Source organism: Phoca vitulina, unplaced genomic scaffold (assembly GCF_004348235.1).
Source record: "Phoca vitulina isolate PV1807 unplaced genomic scaffold, GSC_HSeal_1.0 scaffold40, whole genome shotgun sequence".
In the NCBI taxonomy this organism is placed as follows: domain Eukaryota; kingdom Metazoa; phylum Chordata; class Mammalia; order Carnivora; family Phocidae; genus Phoca; species Phoca vitulina.
In genome coordinates, this window is record NW_022589743.1 from 2,469,956 (window position 1) to 2,489,618 (window position 19,663).

At 57.0% G+C, this 19,663-nt stretch overlaps 1 protein-coding gene across 1 annotated transcript; it reads right to left on the reverse strand.

Annotated features, from left to right (window-relative positions):
• On the reverse strand, positions 1–1,137 carry SP6 (Sp6 transcription factor). The gene has a single exon (XM_032428450.1). The coding sequence runs from the start codon at positions 1,129–1,131 to the stop codon at positions 1–3; it is 1,131 nt and encodes a 376-aa protein (XP_032284341.1). The 5' UTR covers positions 1,132–1,137.
• Between the last annotated feature and the right edge of the window lie 18,526 nt (positions 1,138–19,663).

Here is a 19,663-nt window from a genome sequence, read left to right on the forward strand (position 1 = left end):
TCAGTTGGAGGGAGCCGCGCCGCCCTCGGCCTCCCGCTTGCCTTTGCCCCCGGGGGGCTCCACCGCTCCGCCGGCCTTGCCCTCGCCCGGGGCCGCCCCTGCAGCCTCCTCTTTGGCGCCCTCGTGGGTTTTCATGTGTTTGGCCAGGTGGTCGCTGCGCATGAAGACGCGGCTGCAGACCGCACAGGGGAACTTCTTGGTGCCCGTGTGGGTCTGGAGGTGGCGCTGCAGCTCGTCGGAGCGCGTGAAGCGCTTGCCGCAGAAGAGCCAGTTGCACACGAAGGGGCGGTCGCCGCTGTGCCAGCGCAGGTGCGCCTTCAGGTGCGACGTCTTGGCGTAGGCTTTCCCGCAGCCCGGGATGTGGCAGTTGTGCAAATGCTTCTTCTTGCCCCCGTCGGGCCCGCACGGAGCCCCCAGTCGCTCCGCCTCCAGGCAATTGGGGCAGCGGCAGACGGTCTGGCCGGAGCTGCGGGGCACTGAGCGCCGGGAGCCTTTGGGCCGGGCTGCCCCGTCCAGACTGGAATCCAGCCCCTGGGACTCCGGGGCGGCCGCTTCCAAGGCCTTAGCCCCGTCGGGAGGCCCCAGGAGGTGCTGCCCTCCCGCGGCCGGGAGGAGGTGGTGCGGGTGTGGGTGGGGCGGCGGGGCACAAAGCTGGTGGTCTCCGACGTAGCCCCCCAAGCCAGCCTGAAGCGCCCCGGGGTGGCCGGGTGAGGTCAGCGCGCCCTGAGTGTGGGGGAGGTCCATCCAGCTGGCGCCCGGATGAAGGTCCCACCACGAGCCATCCTCAGTGCCTGGGTGAGTTGGCCGGAACCACGATTCATAATGGTGTGACATGTCCGGCTGCAGGAGCTTGGAAAAGGGTCCCGGGGCCAAGGGACTGTCGCTTTCCAGGTCCTCGCAGGTTACCCGAGAGGAGGCCCCCGGCAGCTCATAGCCCTGTGAGAAGTCCACCTCAGGGCCCAGCGGGAGGCTCTGCAGCTCTCCAGGCTGCAGCGGGGAGGGGTAGTCCCCGGCCTCCGGGCTCGTGTGGCCCTGGTATGTTTGCAGAGGCTGCAGGTCGAGGCGCGGCGGGGAGGCGTGGGGCGCGTCCGTGTGCTGGCTGCCCAGAGAGCCGCAGACAGCGGTTAGCATTGCCGGGATCCGGGGTGGGGTGGGGAACAGGGATGGTCAGGGGCACCTCAGGTGGGACCTAAAGGAGGCAAAGAAGAGGTGAAGTGAGTAAAGTAACCAACTCACTTTTAGTCCTGACCCAGATCCCCTCGAAGTGCTCCTCTGCGGCTGGACAGCAGGTGAAAAAGAGGAACACACCTCTGAGTGGAGACTAAAGACCAGTAAACAGAATTTGGAAGTGCTAGGAAGGGTTGAGAGTGTGAGGGTCTCAGCCAAGGGGGGAAGTCGACCTTCTGCTAGCTGATCCCTCCTACGGGACCCAGCTCATCCTGAGAGTTGGGCTGGTCCCAGGCTGGTGGGTCAGATGCACCTACAGTACACTGCTAGAACCATCCCCACCCCGGGTGCCCAGGCCAGCACAAAGAGCGGTGGCATTTACCCCCCGCAGACCGGCCGCCACCCCCAATGGAGGGCCTAGACCCATCTCTGCTTCCCTAGTTTAACTGAGGACACAGATGAGGAGAGGGTGGTAGTCTGTTTCTGGAACTCAAAGCTTGAGGTGACTTGACTTTCCAAAGCCCAAAGCAAGTTCTGAGATATTGGAGAAAGAGACCTCATTCCGTCCCTGAGGCATGTTCAGTGAGGAAGAGCATTTCACTGTTCTGTACCATTCGCCTCAGCTCTCTGCCTGCCCGGCTTGCCAGGGCCCCACCAAACCCATGCCTGGCCCCCACCCCTTCCCCACAGGCAGGGACTTCCCCTCCCTGGGGGGCAGCCACAGTGCCAGTTCCCAGAGCAAGTTAAGCCTCCTCTCCTGTCCTGACCCACACAGGCGCCAGCTGGCTGTCTGGAGGCTACCCATGCCCTCCTCCAATCTAGGGGAGACTCAGATGTGAAGCTGAGAGGGGGTCAGCTTCCCCCGAGAAGGGGGCCAGCCAGAGAAGAGCTTACTAACCAGCTCAGGAAGGTAAAATTGTCACCCCGTTAAAGGATACAGGGTCAAAGTGGGGACAGCGAAGGGCAACAAGAAAAACCAGAATCACAGAAACTACGAATTACCCCAAGAGATTATAGAAAGGGGTGCATTCTAGGCATGGATCATTTTTAGGAGTTCTGCAGATGGTTCCCATATGCAGCCAAGTGTTGAGAACCACTGCTTCAGGCCAACCCTCTTATTTTAAAAAAGAGGAAACAGAGGCAGTATTCGGAGAAGTGACTTGAACAGACATTCATTTACTTGTTCAATCAACCGATATGGACTGTATGTACCTCTGTGAACCAGGTCTCTGGACTCCCCGTCTGTTACCCTTTCCCTAAACTGTCAGCAACCTAAAGACATCCACCCCGTTCTTAACCACATTATCTTTCCCTGCCCCGGTGCTTCAAGTGCAGAGTTTGTGTGCCTGGCCTTCTCTGATGGTGGGGGAGGAGGTGCAGTGGGTTAGGTCAGGGGCTTCTTCCCACAGCAGGGCTGACCCTACCACCTTTGGCCCTGGTAGTTTGGGGGGGGGAGGGGAACTGGGGCGCCTACTCAGGCTCCGGCTGCCTTACCACAAGAAAGGAACAGGGTGAAGCAGCAGGAATGGAGCCTCAGGCCCAGGCGGGGCGGCCCAGAAGGGGCTGGGCGGGAGCAGTGAGGCCTGGGACCCTAATAGCTTTTAGTGTCTGGGAACTGCCCCAGGGACTAGGGGGTGGGGACGCTAACGACCCAGGCTCCAGAGTGGCCTCTCCCGACGAAGAGCCAGGGAGTCCAGCCCTGGGATGCAATGGCCTGCCTGCAAGGTTTCGGGACAGCCGGACGCACACTCTCGGCTTCCCGCTCCCCAACGCAGGAAGCCGGGTAGAGACACCCTTCTAACCCCCTTCCGCCGTCTCCCTCTCCCGATCACCGGCGCTCAGGTGGTCAGGACTTCCGTACTCCCAGTCCTCAAGGTTCCAGTCCTCCGGTTGTCCCAGTCGCTCCAGTTCCCCCGGTTTTCAGCCTCCTCGGTCCCTCGTCTCGCCCTTCCGCCCAGTTGTCGCTGGGCCGGGACTCTAAGCCCCTCGGATTCTTTAGGACCACCTCCCCCAAGGCCACCGGAGGCTGCGGCGAGTTCGGGGCGCCGAGAGGATCTTTCCGAGAGGATCCCCGGAGCGCGCACCCCTCGCCGCCCCGACCCTGGCTCCTACCTCGAGGCTGCGCTCGGGCTCCGGGCACCGCAGGCTGGCGCGCTACCGACGGGCGCTCATGGGCCCTGCGCGCCGGCGGGCTCTCCAGCGGCGAGGGGCAGGAGCCGAAGACGAGCGCGGGCCGCGACCAGACCCGGCTGCGGGTGGCGGGCGGCGGGCAGCGGGCGGCGGAGGAGGGGCGGAGGGCCGGCGGGAGGGCGGAGGGCGGGCGGGAGCCAGGGAGCGAGCGAGGGAGCGAGCGAGCGAGCGAGGCCAGCTCCGCCCGTGACTCACCCGCGCTCTCTGCCTTCATCCTCTGCCCTGCGCTCCTTTTTCCCCGAGTCCGCGGCCCCGCCCACCTCACCTGCCGCCGCCTTTAACCCTTGCGGGCTCGGCCGGACGGGAGGCCCGCGCGGCCCGGCCGGCGGAGAGGGGGCGGGCTCGCTAACTAGGTCGCCTCCCGCCCCTCCCTCGCTCCTCCCCGGCTCCTCCGCTCCTCGGGCGGGGGTCCTGGGCGGAGCGTTTCCCAGGCTCCGAGACCCGCCCCTCGGGTGCAAAACTGCCCCGGAGCGGGCTGAGTCTGCCGGGGGACGCGGGACTCAGACCCTGGGGGCCTGGAGAAGGGGGCGGGTCCTCGGGGCGATTAGGAGTGTCCTTTAGGCGCCGATTGCTTCCTCCGCGCTCGACCTACCCGCCCGGCCGCGCGGCGCTGCCCCGGGTACCGAGAGGAAAGGGAAACAGGACTGAGCGCCAAGGATGTGTCCGGTCTACCCCAGGCCTAGGCCGTGAGAACTTTGGGCTGCCGCCCTCTTTCACCATTCCCCCCGCGCCGCTTCTCTCCGCCACCACCATCCTCCCCCGGCCTTTTCGCCCCGGCTTTCTGCCTCTTCCTCTCCGGTCACTCGCCTTTTTCGGGTGGCCTCCTCTTCTCCTCTGCCCACTCCCCTGCTCCTCCACTTGCCCTGTTTCCCCCTGCCTGCCCCTGTTCGTCTCCCAGGCCCCCTTCAGGTCTCACTCCCCATCTCACCTTGGGCAGCAACCCCAGCGCGTCCTAAGTCCATCTCTCAAATACGCGACCCCCTCGGTCCGGGAGCTGCTCAGCCTCCGTACGCCCTCCACCTTTGCCCCCTCCTGCGCACCCGGCTCTGAAAGTTGGGGCAGGCGCCAGAATGGCCCTGGGAAGGGACACTTCTGGAAAGAATTGATTGACCCATTGGCCACGATTCTCACCTGAATGTCTAAACCCAAGGTTCTTAACCTTGGGGAAGAATCTGGGATTCCTTTAAGGAAAACAAATGCACATACACAATGCACCATTCTGGCAAAATTTCAGGGCGCTCGCGGCGCCCACCGAAAAACCTCTCTCCAGGTCCCAGTTGGTGGAGATAGCAAGCGCGGGTGGCGAGAGGAGCTCCTCCTCCTCCTCGCCCGCCTGGCCTGTGCACCTGGGGAGTCCGATGCTCCCTTCCCGATCGGTGCCTCCTCCCCGCAGCGCTGACCTCCCGAAGTGACTCCTTTCTTGCAGGGGAATTCTGATCGATTTCCGTATTTTTTTTTTTTCTTTGCGCTGTTTGGCTTTCCCTACGCGCTCTGCCATCGGCTTTTGAAATTTCGTTTTTTGTCTTGACAGTCTATCACGCACAGCAGGACCAGAATTTAGGATGATTCAATCTCACCTCTACAGCCTCAATTTCCATCACCATCGCTCTACACGGCTCGAATTTCCGTTGGGGACGTTCTCGAAGTGCCACTACAAAACGACTAAACTGAATCCACAAGCCCCTTGAAAAGCAGCCTTTGCCTGCATAGTTCCCCACCACCACCACCAGACACACACGGTCTTATATCCAGAGTCAATGTCTGATTCGTCGGTTCATCTCCCTCTTTTCTAAGACTCAATTTCTTCATCTGGGCCGCCTGAGTTCAAGTTGGGAGACTTTCCCAGGGCTTAAAGTAATTGCTGTACCTAAAATACTTAGCTCCTGGGTCCCCCAGTAAGCTCACAGTAAAGGGAAGATGTTGTTATAATCATTAAATAAGTGGGGTTCCCAGCAAATGTTTATTGGATTAAGGTATATTCACAAGATCTTTGGACTGGAAGTTGGTGGACCTAAATTCTCGCCCCGGCCCTGGACTTGCTAAGCTGATCTGGTGGGTCAGGTTGCTCTGAGCCTCAGTTTCCCCCTGGGTTAGAATGCAGTTAGAGCAGTTGCCCTGCAGGGTAAAAGGCGCTTGGGAAGCCTGGAGGAGCTGTGGCAATGTCCGGGATTGTACTTTCTGATCAGTGGCATTTCCTTCTTCCCGACACTCAGACCCCAGCGATGTAGGTTCTCAAGCACTGCTCTGGATCTTTGTGGCCACTGCCACATTGACAGCTCTCTATTGACATGGTTTTATCTCTGTTCACAGCCACGTCCAGAACAGAGCCTGTGACTCAGGCCCCTGTGTTAAGTCTGATTTGACCCGTAGGCATTCTCTGCCTCCTTCCTCCCTGCAGCCCACTGGCCTCTGGCTATTCCTGAAGCTACTGCTCTTTAGGGATCTAAGCAGGGATCTGAGTCCCCCCCATCCCATTTTTTTTTCTAGGCACCAGATTATCTTATCTTCCTGGCTCCTGTCTTTCCTTGGAAAGCAACAGGGAAAGGGGTCCAGCCCCCGGATGGTAGACTTCCCACCCCGCTTTTATCCCAGGCCCCCTTCAACCCCACCCCGCCCTGACTGGCAGCCACCTAGGGTTCCCAGGAGCAAAGACCCTCCATCTGCCTGTGGTTCCTAATACAGTTGTCTCAGAAAACCCAGCCATCCTGCTTTCCTGTCGTGCCTAGCATTCTGCCTCTGACTCAGGGTGCTATCTTTCTTCCAGGTCCCCCTCTACTTGCCTTCTTCTGATTCCAATCCTTTCCAATTTTCCACTTGCCAGATGGTTTCCTACTAAACAGTGCCCCTGATCTGATGTTGACTCGACTGCCAATATCACCACTGCCCAGTATTCTTATGTCTTCTCAAAATTGAGCAATGCTGCCCACCTCATCTCCCACACAAACTGAGATTTTGCCCAGGACTTGGACCATTTCTGGTCTTTCTCCCTCATTTCCCCAAAGGGGTAAATAGATTTCGCCACAAGTGTCCAATCCTGCCACCCCCCTTCTCACACCTCATTTATACTCAGCAATCATTCTGCACCTGGAGCACGTTAGTCTCCTACTCATGACCACCATTTATTTACTGAGCATCTACTATGTTCCAGGTACTTTACACAAATATCTTGAGGGGCACCTGAGTGGCTCAGTCATTAGGCGTCTGCCTTTGGCTCAGGTCATGATCCCAGGGTCCTGGGATTGAGTCTGCATCAGGCTCTCTGCTCAGCCAGGAGCCTGCTTCTCCCTTTCCCTCTGCCTCTCCCCCTGCTTGTGCTCTCTCTGTCTGAAATAAATAAATAAAATCTCTAAAAATGATATCTGTTTTGGGGGCGCCTGGGTGGCTCAGTCGTTGGGCATCTGCCTTCGGCTTGGGTCATGATCCCAGGGTGCTGGGATTGAGCCCAGCATCGGGCTCCCTGCTCAGCAGGGAGCCTGCTTCTCCCTCTCCCACTCCCCCTGCTTGTGTTCCCTTTCTCGCTGTCTCTCTCTGTCAAATAAAATCTTTTTTTTTTTAAGATTTTATTTATTTATTTGACAGAGAGACACAGCGAGAAAGGGAACACAAGCAGGGGGAGTGGGAGAGGGAGAAGCAGGCTTCCCGAGGAGCAGGGAGCCCGATGCGGGGCTCGATCCCAGGACCGTGGGATCATGACCTGAGCTGAAGGCAGACGCTTAACGACTGAGCCACCCAGGCGCCCCTCTGTCAAATAAAATCTTAAAAAAAAAATCTCGAATTCTCATGGGCATGCAGCAAAGTTGTTATTATTGTTCCCATTGTACAGATGAGGAATTCTGCCAAGGATCAAAGAAGTTCAATGACCTGCTCAAGATTACAGAGCTATTAAACGAGACAGAGAAGGAAACTGAGTCCAGATCTGTCAGGCTCCAAAGCCCTGTTCTGTCTGCCACTCCATCTGGCCTCGCTGGGGTAGCAGTGCTGCTGGGCCCCGGGAGTCCGGCTCCCCTAAATGCTGAAGGTAAAGAGGATAGCATTCTTCAGCTGATGTCCAGATCAAAGCCATCCATGATCCTGCCTTTAATAGGACAAACTGGTCCCATCTCGGATTGCTGGGACAAGTCACAGCTTTATCTGTGGCCCTTTCTAAACCTCAGTTGTCCTTCTATGGAGACTGCACTAGGAAAATATCAAAGCTGGTCTGCCTATAAAAATGGTCTTGTGCAAGTCCTCATTTTACTGGTAGGAAAACTGAACCCCAGAACAGGGAGGCAAGTAGCTCAAAGTCATCGGAAAGTTAGAAGCAGAGCAGGGCCCAGAACCCCAGTCTCCTAATTCCTGGTTGTTCACTCTTCTTCTCCACTTCCCACCCCCACCTTCAGGCTGCACTTGGAGACCTGCAAACTAATGATCCTGGACACCAACACATTCCTCCTTTCCTTCCCTCTTCCCACCCTGCCCTCCCATGTTCCTAGGAAACTGGACCGAATCCAGAGCTGGGGCCAAAATGGTTCTCTTTCATGCATCTCTATTCATTCAGCCAACATTTACTGAGGGTTTACCTAGGGCCGGGCACTACACTGGACACTAATTCTATTATCCAAATTCAATATTATCCAAATACCATTAGCGTCCACATCTGTTTTCAGTCGAAAAGATGAAGCCAGCTGAGGACAGTGCATCTGTATGCTGGGGTGTGTGTGTGCATCTAGAGGTGCATGTGTGTACCCATCATGCCTGTGTGTACCGGGGGCTTGGAGGTGGGGTGTCTGTCCCCCCTCCTCCATCATAAAGGGAGTTCCCCATGAGATATGCACAGAGGTTTCTCCTTTACCACTTCTGCAGGTGTTCTATCAGGCACGAACTTCCACGTGGCCAGTGTGTGCTCTGTGCGTCTATTAATATCTGCCCATCTTTTCTCTCAGAGTGAAGCCCCTGGCCGTCAATTAATGACCACTCCACTTCTCCCCCACATCTCAGCCTGGCCCAGTCCAAAGACCTCCAAAGGAATCCTCCTTGGTTCTCCATATAGATCCCCCCAGGATCTCCCTCTTATCTCTTCCTCCCAGATACAGAGAGAATCAAGCTTTCCAAACCCTTCTCAATGATCCCTCTAGAGTGGAGACTTGATCCTCTTGCCCCCTGAACTGGACAGGGAATGGCCCCTCTTACCAGTCCATGGAGCCCAGAGCTGGCAGCAGCAGTGAGGGGCAAGTGGGGGTGATGGGAGAGCCAGGCTTTATAAAGGAGGCGACAGCCAGAGCCAGAGGGGGGAGGTGAGAGTCGCGGGCAGGGCTGTTGCCAAGTCCTCACGGCCTCTCTCGGAAGCTTTTAGGATAATCCAGGAAACAGTGGCCCCCGGCTCTCCTGGGGGAGTGGTAGGGGGTGAGATCTGAGTTTCTGAGGTCTGCCAGGAAGGTAGGATTTCAGCTAGAAGAGGCAGCTGGGGGTGGGGAATGGAGGAACAGGACTTCCTTCCCTCCTTCCCTCCCCAGAGGTTGGATGGCAGTGGGAGAGGGACAAAGTGGTTCTCACAGGATCCAGCGGAGAGATCTTGGATGGCGGGAACTCTCCACATTCCATCTCCCTCCTTCTGAGGTTTTCTCCATGGATTTGGTGGGAAAGAAAGAAGTAGCACTTTTGAGAGACTTGAGACACACACACCCCCTTCTAGCCGATCGATCCCTCCCTGCAGAGCTCCCCATCAGAGAAGGCTGTTCGAGTGGGGCTCTCCCACCTCTGCCGGAGCCTCTCTTCTCCTTTCCTTCATCCCCTTTCCAGTTACTTTCCAACTTGGAACCCCCAGGATCCAAAACAATCCACTTTTTGGGTCTGGGATCTCTCATTGTGAAATGGAGTGGGAAGACCAAGACCGTCTCCCAGACGTCGGATGGGGTGGGGCAGCTTGGGTTGGACAAGAAGAGGTCACCTAAGACCAGAGGCGGAGCCCAGCCAAGAACTTTTACAGACAGTTCAGGAATCCTGGGACTCCAGGAGAGTGAAAAGCCTGGGAATACGGCCTGGAAAGGGAGATGGGGCCTGGAGGGGAATTTAGGTGGTGGCCCCACATCCCCAACTATTTACATGAACTTAATTTTAGGGTGGTTGTAAGTTTAGGCCTGTCAGCTAACAGGAGCATGTCCTGGAGCGGAGGGGGACAACAGCCCAGGAAGGAGAAAGGAGATGAAACAGAATAAGACTGGTTTCCCAGAGCTCTCTGAAGCTAGCAACCCTGACCCACATCAGAATGGCCTGGAGACTTTTCAAGGGGTCACATCTCACGCTCAGCCGTAGCCCAGCACCCTTGGCGCTGAGGCCAGGCGCTGCACACCCTTCCGGACCCGCACATGACCCAGTGACTTCGCCTCGAGGGCCACCTCCCCCCACGGAGTCTAGCACAGGGTGAGTCAGGGCGCCTTCATCCTGAACTCTTGTCCCACCCCTCCCCCTACACCCCCAGAAATCTCTAGACTGGGGATTCCCAGTCCCTTCATTAGCTTTTCAGTAATTATCCTGTAAAGGCCCTGACAGGTCCCTCCTCTCCCCATTTCAGAGATGAGAACACTGAAGCCCAGAAGAGCGCTAAAAAGCTCAGCAGAGAGCTACCCATCAGGCGGGAGAGAGTAGAGCGGTGGCGGGCGACTTGGGAGGCAGAGCTGCACCCCTTCCTTCAGCCCTGGGCCAAGTGGGGAGGACAGGGCCAGCACAACTCCCCCCGGAGGACCCAGGCGTCAGGACTGTGGCAGGCTCCAGGGAGGGGCTTCCCTGTCCCTCCCCACCTTCCAGCCCAGAAAATCAGAGTGAGGGGGGGAAACAAGCTGGGGAGACCACACAGGTGGAGTAAATAATGTTAATACGGGAGCATTATCACTAGGGCATTTCCTCATGGATAAATGTCTCAAATACCAAAGGATGCCTCCAAATTATAGTTAATTACAGAGTTGATTTGCATAAATTATAAGGTGAGCATACAAATTCTTTCAATCGGTTCCATATGCTTAGGTAGCAGGTCCAGTCCAAAAGATGGGAGAATCTTGGCGGGGGGGATTTGGGGGGGAGAAAAAGACTCAGTCCTTGGCCTGGACCTGCTGGCCCACACCCCTTCCCCCAGCCTTTGGATCAGTAAAGGGTGTATGGAGACCCTGACTGGTTTGCTGAGACAGGAGCTATTAACACGACCCAGACCCTATTTGGCAGGGGACCCCCCTTCCTCTTCTATTCGCACCTCCGGAACAACCGAACAACGTGCTTTCCCACCCCCGATGAGGGGTGGGAGGGAGAGATGAGGTAGGACTGCCGGTGGTGGGCACAGCGGGGGCCTGGAGCTCTGTGCTGGGGATGGGGCTCTGGAGTGGCGTCTGGGCTTCGGAGGGAAGGGGAGGAGTGCCGGAGGAGGCCGAAGACCAGCGGGGTTAAGGGCGCATCCAGGCCCCTCTCTTGCTCTCAGCTCCCCCTGGAGCCAGCCCCTCCCCCACCTGCAGTCGTTCCCAGAGCCAACCCTGGATCCCAAGTTTGATGTTGCCGCTGCATGCACCTTCCAGGTGCTCCTCAGAGGCTCAGACTCCCAGACTTTTGTCTCCAGCGCCTGGGCCCATTTCCTCTGCCCTCGCCTCCCAGCCCCCACCTCCTCCCTCACCCACCTCTAGCAACTAAGACCATACTTCCTCCTCCAGCTCTCGGGTTTGTCCCTCCCTCCCGGCCCCCAGCCTCACCCGGAGGCCTGCCTCCTTCTGGTCCTCCACCTTTCTCCTCCTTACCAGCCTCCTTCCTCCAGGCACCCCATCTCCTCCACACTCCGTGGCCAACTTTGCTCTTCCCATTCTCCAACAGCTTTCTGCTGCCCCAGCTGCTCACCCTCCCCACCTCAAACTTTCTTAACCTCACACCACCCCACAAACCCTTACTGCATGTGGCTCTCTCATTTTTCCCCCCATATACCTGCTCCAAAGACCAAAGCTACTGGATTAGTTTAAGTAGAGACGAGGAGGCTGGGCTGAGGTCCCCCAGATGCCGTGGGTGAGAGTTTACCTTTGTCTTCTCATCCGAAAGTCAGCAAGACAGAGGGGGAATGAAGAAAGAGCCTAAAATGGCTCCTGGTACTTAGTAAGTGCTTAATAAATATGTGTTGAATGAAGGGAGGAAGGAATTGGAAGTGGGCACTGGTCTGTGAAAATTTTAGGGAAGTGTTGGGATGCCTGGGTGGCTCAGTCGGTTAAGCGTCTGCCTTCAGCTCAGGTCATGATCCCAGGGTCCTGGGATCGAGTCCCGCATTGGGCTCCCTGCTCCGCGGGGACCCTGCTTCTCCCTCTGCCTCTGCCTCTCTCTCTCTCTCTGTCTCTCATGAATAAATAAATAAAATCTTAAAAAAAAAAAAAAAAGAAAATTCTAGGGAAGTGTCAACTTGGTGACAGGAATTACTTCTCCCCTGGAATATTTTTCAGGTCTCCTATGGGGTTTCTGCCACTTCTTGCCCAACCACCTAAGTTGTCCTTTATTTAAACCAATAACAGATGACTCATGCTGAAATGCCACTCTGGCTTGGCCCTCTCCATCTCAAACACCTCCAGTGGCTCCCCAGTGCTACCTGGGAAGACCCCCCTATTTGGCCTCTGTCCCCTTTGCAATCTCCACCTCCATTGGTCCTTGTACAAACCCTCCAGCCCAGCCCCGCCCATCCAGCCACCAAACATGTCCAGCCTTCCTGCTTTTGCTCCAACTCTTTTCGCCCCTGCTGCCCTATCTCTGCCCCAGGAAAGCATATCAGCCTTCCAGCTCCTGGCTCAAAGCCTGCTTTCTCTAATGAGCTCTTCCCTTATTAGCACATCACTGGCTTGCTCCTCAGAACTTCCCAAGTACTAATTGCCACATGCCCCGTTTCCATGGAATTGTTTTCTTATCTTTCCCACCGGTCAGTAGGCTCCTGGAGGGCAGGGGCAATCTCTTCAATGCCACGCACTCCACCGGGCACCTTTCTCTGAGAAAAGTGGATAAGCCACGGCTGAGTGATTTAGAAAATTGTTTCCCTGGAATCAAGGCTTCCAGAAGCTCCTCAGTTGGGGAGGGTAGCGGTGAGGGTAGAAGCCTGGGTCAGCTGGGAAGACACAACAGAGACCTTGAAACCCAAAGATCCATGAAGGAAGTGAGCCCAGCTTCCCTGACATTCACACACACACACACACACACACACACACACTGCCGCCCTCCCCCACCCTGGCCTCTGCTTGTGTGATGGAGGTGGAGGGACCCAGCAGGATGTCTGGGACCTGCAGAGCTTGGGTGAGAGCTGAGGGATGGTGATGGGCTCTGCCCTGTCAGCCTGCTTGGAACAATGAGTTGGAGGTTTGGAGCAAAGGGAGCAGGGACAGTGAGCAGGAGCTGGGAGAAAACACCGGCAGGCCACCAGCCATGGAGAAGAGCAGAGGCAGAAACAGCAGAGTCCTCTTTGTCCCTCTGTGGGCACTTAAAATCCTCACCAGGGTGGCTGCTTATGTCATGCCTCAGCTCAAAAACATTCAAGAGCTTCCCATTACCTACAGGAGAAAGTCCATTCCCTTCAGCCTGGAAGGTAAGCCCCATTCCCCATCTGATCTCAGGCCACCTTCCAGCTTCATCCCTCTCCCTCCCCGGGGGCCGCCACAGGGGGCTTCTACCTTATTCTTATTGCCCACACATTTTTTTGTTGAGATTTATTTATTTACTTTAGACGGGGAGGAAGGGCAGAGGGAGAGCGAGAAGCTCAAGCAGACTCCCCACTGAGTGTGGAGCCTGACTCAGGGCTCAGCCTCACCCCTAACCCTAACCCCAAGATCATGACCTGAGCAGAAATCAAGAGTTGGTCACTTAACTGAGTCATCCAGGTGCCCCTGTCCACACATTTTTATGACACATCGTGTTCCTTATCTGAAATGCTCTTCCTCATTTCTCTGCCTAGGAGCTCCTTTTGATCCTTTGAAGCCCAACTCATACGTCCCCCTCCTCCATGAAGCCTTCTGCAGTTCTCCAAGTTACCCTTTTCTGTGTCCCAGAGTCCTAAAATACAGAGGGCTTAACACCGGTGGGTGATAGCATTAGTTGTGTGTGTGTCAGATCGTGAGCCCCTCAGGAGACTGGAATTTTCTCTGGTTGTTCTCCGGTCATCTTTGTACCAGCCCCCAGCATCTCATACAGTGACTAGTATGGAGTGTACAGTAAATATATGTTGCACTGGATTTATTTGCATCCTTTGCAGAGGATAAAGGGCTACCAGGCTGGAGGTTGGTGGGTTTTCTATAAATCCCTTTGTCACAGCCACCCATCGTCTGCCTTGTGGGCATCAAGATGCTGCCCGAAAAGTGTGCCTTGACCCTTCCTCTTTCACCACCCCCCACCGTGCCCAGTGTCCTTTCAGGAATCCAAGATCAGGCTGGCAACAAGGCACTGAGAGGCCCCGCATCCCGTGTCCTGGCCAGTTGGGCACGGCCACCAACCTGCAACCAGGGTCTCCCAGAGAACCTCCAGCAGGATCCCATGAGAGGGGAGTTAGAGGGGAGGGCTTGGTATCAGGACCTGGCAGGCAAAATCAGGCGGGTAGTGGGGAGGGCGGGCAGTGCCCTGGAAAGGGGGCCGGTCTCATTGTTGTGGTCTGTCTGGGAGATTCCTCCCCTTTTTAATTTGCTTCCTGATTGAGGGGTTGGCTCTGCCTGCCCAGCTCCCCCATCATTATCTGCTGCCGGCGGCTCAGGTGCTGGCGAGCCTGATGTGGCCCCTGGGTTATTACCTGGAGCTCTGGGGGTGGCAGAGGCTGCCCCTCTGGCCGGGGTGGGGGCCTGTCTGGAATTTGCCCTGATCCTACCACCCACAGGACGGCCAGCCCGATGCCTAGCATAGTGGACACACTCAGGGTGAGGGTCTGTTTTTATGGGAGACAGCTGGTTCCAGGGAGACTTCGAAACCTGGAAGAAGGTTCGTCTATCTGTAAAGCGCCTACAGTATTGATTCAGGAACCTGAGACTGTTCACCCCAAATCAGAGCTCTTCCCCAAAGGCTGATGAAAGGTCCTGAAGTTAGACATCAAGAAGAACTTCCCAGCCATGTTGGCAATGAGAAAGAGAGGGCAGTGCAGCTTGGTGATTTCCACCCCGAATTCTCCCTCTACTGCAGCGTTCAGAAAGCCGAGTCCTGGAGGAGCAGGAGTGTCACTGTTCCAAGAACCCATGACGACCAGAACCCAGAATCTAGGAAGTTCCTGTAGTGTGGGCTCTCCTCACTGATGCCCGGGAGCGTTAGTTAGACCTCAGACCTCTGGCCAGCCGCCCTCGGGGGGCACAGCCTAGAAACCTGCAGGGGAGAAGCCGTGCCTCTCCCTGTCTCTGAGTCCCCAAGGCTCCTGCCCTTTGCCCCGTCTCCGATTGGGCCTGTGGGCTTCAAGGACAGGAGATAATATCAAGACAAACAGGAAGTGCCGAATTAGAGACATGAAGTTTGCTGTTTCAGAGGGCGCCCCGCGCCAAGCCACGGTGCCAGGTTGGCAGCCCCGGAGCCCGGCGTCTGCCTGCTCTCCACAAAGCAGCCAGGGGCCCCTTCCCACCCTCACTCGGGACCCTGGCGGGAGGGCTCCCTGGGGAGGAAGGGAGCGGGGAGGCCGGGCATGGTGGTGGAGCGGTTGAACAGTGATTCTGTTTTCTCCACCCCAGCTGAACTGTTGCAGTATCGCCTCTGATTCACCCTGAGCCTTTAGTCACTCATTCAGCAAATACCTGTGAGCGCCTACTCTATTCCAGGCACGTGCTGGGCACAGTCCCTTCCCTGTGTCTCTAACACACCACTCACTCAAATGGAAGCTCCGGGGAGGCAGGGGCTTCTGTCCACTCCATTCCCGGGGCTCGGAATGGTGCCTGGCACTCTCTGAGGGCGCTGGAGGTTTGTGGATGAATGGAAGTCAGGATGGACGGGTGGAAGGCGGGCAGGCAGGCAGGAAGGAACCCTTAGAATGGATCTAGTGGGACCCCAGGATTTTTCAGTCCACTGGACTCTTAATGAGGACATTGATGATCCACAGATGCTCTTTTCCCCATCCTGGCTGACCCCACATGAATCTTTGAGTCTTGACACTAGGAGGTAGCCATGGTCCATTCTCTTGCTGGGATTCTACCCAGGAGTTCTGCCTCTAGACTGCAGTCAGAGGATGAGGAAGGCGGGCTGGTGGGGCAACAGGGGCCGTGCATGCAGGAAAGCCCACCAGGCCCCTCCCTGGGGAATCGAGGTGCTCCCTCGAGGTCGCCCAAGGCCTGGGAGCTGACTGCTCTCCTGGGTCCTGGCGAGCCGCCCTCTGCCCCAGCCTTCCTCCGCCCTCGGTGATGGTGCCAAGTGAGGCTTCGGGCCGGCAGAGGCTGAACCGAGAGCCACCCCACCTTGTTCCTGCGGCTCCATCCCCCCGATCCACACCCAAGAGGTGAGATCCTGGGGCAGTTGGCATCTGACAGCCTGGCATCGACTCATGCCAACAGCTTGGAAGCTGCAGTAATTAGAAGGGAAGAGGGAGAGAGGGGGAGAAGAGAGCGAAGGCAAGCTCGGAGAGAAACCTTCTCCTGCCTGCCGCAGGGCAAACTACTTCAAACGAATTCGTTTCACTCTTGTGAAACTGAAGACAATTTCCTTTTCTGTCATAAAACAAATTATTGCTCATCAGGAGCACTGGGCTAGTCTCTCTCCCCAGGGTTTGCTCTTACTCCCATGCAAAGCCCCAGGTGGGCAGGAAGATGGGGAGCATCAGGGGAGGGGGCCCAGAGCACAGGAGGGGATTCAGTGGGAGGCTCTGCAGGGGGGGTAGGAAGAAGGTGTGGAGAGATTAATGTTCCCATCAGGAATGAAATAGCCCTGTATCCCCCTCATCAGCCTCCTCCACTGACCTGGGAAAGGGCCCAGGACCATCCCACTGGCTCTAACCCCCAGCACTGAAAGGGACCCAGGAGGTCATCTCATCCATCCTCCTGCCTCAGAGCCAGCCTGGAGGAGGCTCCACCTCCTCCCTCAGGCACCTGTTCCTGGGGTGGGGGGGGCGGGGACAGGAAAGGGGAGCCCAGAGAAGCTGAGGAACTTGCCAGAGATCACTCAGCAAATTAACTAATGGCAGATCCAGGATTAGAATCCAGTGGGTTCTCTTCCAGGCCAAGATTGGAGGCTGCCTGGGGACTTTTGTTAGCACTTTTTTTTTTTTTTAAGATTTTATTTATTTATTTGAGAGAGAGAGAATGAGAGACAGAGAGCATGAGAGGGGGGAGGGTCAGAGGGAGCAGCAGACTCCTTGCTGAGCAGGGACCCCGATGCGGGACTCAATCCGGGGACTCCAGGATCATGACCTGAGCCAAAGGCAGTCGCTTAACCAACTGAGCCACCCAGGCGACCCTTTTTAGCACTTTTGATGACTCTGGATTGCTCCAGTCAGTCCACAGCATCCGAATCCTACTGCTAGACGAGTAGAAAGAGGGGACGGGTGGATGGAGCAGGTTTCCTCTTCCCTCCACGATGGGCTCCCAGAGAAAGTCCTTGCTTTGGTAAACTCTTCCAGGGAACCTCTGGTCAGACCCACCACAGGAGCCGTGGGACTTTCTCTCTTCCCGCCCCACCCCTCCCCACTACGCTTTCCTAACTCTTCCTTTCTCTTCACTGCCCTGCAACCTGGGCCCGAGCTCAGGGGAGACACACTTCTTATTTCTGCTTGCCAGTTCTTTCTCAGCACCTCCCCTGATAATCACCCTCATCCCCTCCCTCACCTCTTCAAGCCCCGCTGTCATGGACTTTTCTGGGGTGTTTCTAATCGGGGTGGGGCGAGATCCAAACCCCATCCTCTGAGAACTGCTGGCTTACCTCAGCAAGAGGCACCACACATGCCAGGAGAGACACTGGCAGACTCTGGCTGAAAGGGGGGAGGGCATCAGGACTGGGGAGATAGGCCAAGGCGCGAAGGAAGAAGCAAGGCCCGGTGAGGGCTTCCTGGAGGACAGAAGGAAGATGTGAGGAGGTGTTTGGAGTAGAAAATCTAAGCTGCAGAACTCTTGGAGATGAGGAGGAAGATGGGCCCAGGTTGGGGAGGCATCCTGTGCCTGGGAAGGGACTGGGAGCCAGGACAGGCAGGCACCTAGGAAGGTCCAACAGCGGCATTCATTTCCAGTGATGTGGAAACCGAGTTTTAAGCCAAGGTGGATGGAGAAATGTTTGGGACCGGCTGCCAGACTGGAGCAGCCAGACATCTGTGGGGAGCAAAGCGTTGGGGATGGCGTCCGAGGGCGGAAGGGAGACGGGAGAAGTCACCCAGCCCACCTCTCTGCCCCCGGGGCACACTGTTCCTTTCCCTCCCAACTAGCTGGCCAGCACTCTTGCTCCCAAGGAAAGTGGGGCCTACCACCTGCCCAAGTTCTTCACTCAGTAACACCCCTAGAAGGTCCTCCTTGGGTCCAACCACAATTCCCCTAGTGGCCAGTGGGGGCTTGGCAAGGAGAGGGGCAGGAGGGAGACCACAAGCAATTCCCCCCCCCCCCCCCCCCCCGGCCCCGTGGTTTCCCCCTGGCGGAGAGAGAGACAGGGAGGAGGTGAGCAGAGGGCAGGGCTGGGAGAGGATCGTGTCAGGGCGAAGACTCTGGCTCATCGGACACGCCACGCTGGGAATCCGAGAATCCGCGGTGGGAATGGGCCGGGCTGGCAGGAACAAAGGATGAAAGGGAGGTTGAGCGACCAGCTGGGACATCCACACCCACTGCTGACGTACATCAGCTCCAGTGACCTCAGCCGGCCGTCAGACCCCATCTCATTGTGCTGTGCCAGAGGGGTCCCCCTGCACCCAGCCCCTTAACAGGGCCTGAGAACATCAGGGAAGTCGGTCAGACTCCCAGAAGGACCTGCTGTCAGGATGAGTTTGGGGAATGACCTTTCCTGAGATGGACAGGGTCGGAGGAGGGGATGCAGGAAGGTGAAGAGAAATGACAAGGCTTAGATAGAAGGAAAAGGGGGGGCAAGCGTGATGGCTGGGCCCCTTGGCCTGAGGATCAGAATACCCATGATCAAAGGTTCATGTCTAGGTAAGGATTCTGAAGACGGGAGGGCAGGGCCCAGGTTGGCCTGGAATATGGAGGATTTGGGTTAGACACTGAGAAGAACTTCCTTGCTTTTGGGTAATAGGACCACCTAGAGCCTGAGTGCAGAACCCCACCGACAACACGGGAAGTGTGCAATCATGCGTCCTGTGCAAGGGCAGATGGCCACTTGCCCATCTCGCCAGTCAGGGAGCTTTGACTCTCCCACCCTGGCTCCCCAGACCCACCCACCTTCCTGGGCTTCCCAAAGAAACCCATCACCAGCAGCTCAGCTGCTCCCTTGGACCAGGAGGGATGTGGAGGACTGTGATGTTAGGGTGGTGGCTGCCTCCCACTCACCCCACTGTGGGGAAGGGATGGGCTCTTACCCCTTTTCTCTCCCAGCCTTGATGCCGGGGGCCTGGCAGGGGAGAAGCCCTCCGACTGGGGAGCTCGTCTGCTTCTAAAGAGCTCAGCCCCATTGGAAGCCCTAATCAGACCCTCAGGTACAGCCACCTGCACGATCCTCCCCTCCGCCCCTCACACCTGCAGACGTGGGTGGATATGGCTCCTTGCACAGAGTTCCGCACGGAATCACGCAGGTGGATCCCCTGCCGTCACGCGCACACACACACGCGCGCGCACGCACGTGCACGCACACCTCACTCACCCACATGCCCTCCTAGGGCATCCCTCACTGAGAGGCTCATTCAGACCCCAGTGCAGACAAGTGCTGCAGAGTCACTCCACTCACACACCCGCGGCAAGCTCTAGGGCACACGCGGGTGCACACGCTCATGCACCGGCGCATGCCCCCCTCACTGTGTTGCTGGCACGCACACGGTGGTCACACACACTCTCATGCTGACATAAGGCCTTCCCCCACTCCAGAGGAGCCCTTCGCTCGTGTGTTTCTATCACACTCTCTACTCCCACGCTGCAGCCCGTGTACTGAGCACCTGCTACGTTCCTGGACGGGGCTGAAGACACAACATGGCGCTTCAGCGGATTTGCTCACATGGTGAAGGGAGACTGGAACTAATTTTTTTTAAAGATTTATTTATTTTTTAAAAGATTTTATTTAGGGGCGCCTGGGTGGCTCAGTCGTTAAGCGTCTGCCTTCGGCTCAGGTCATGATCCCAGGGTCCTGGGATCGAGCCCCGCATCGGACTCCCTGCTCAGCGGGAAGCCTGCTTCTCCCTCTCCCACTCCCCCTGCTTGTGTTCCGTCTCTCGCTGTGTCTCTCTCTGTCAAATAAATAA

What these genes read in the sequence shown, in the direction of transcription:
- SP6 (XM_032428450.1), bottom strand. Translation starts at nt 1,131, where the DNA reads ATGCTAACCGCTGTCTGCGGCTCTCTGGGCAGCCAGCACACGGACGCG.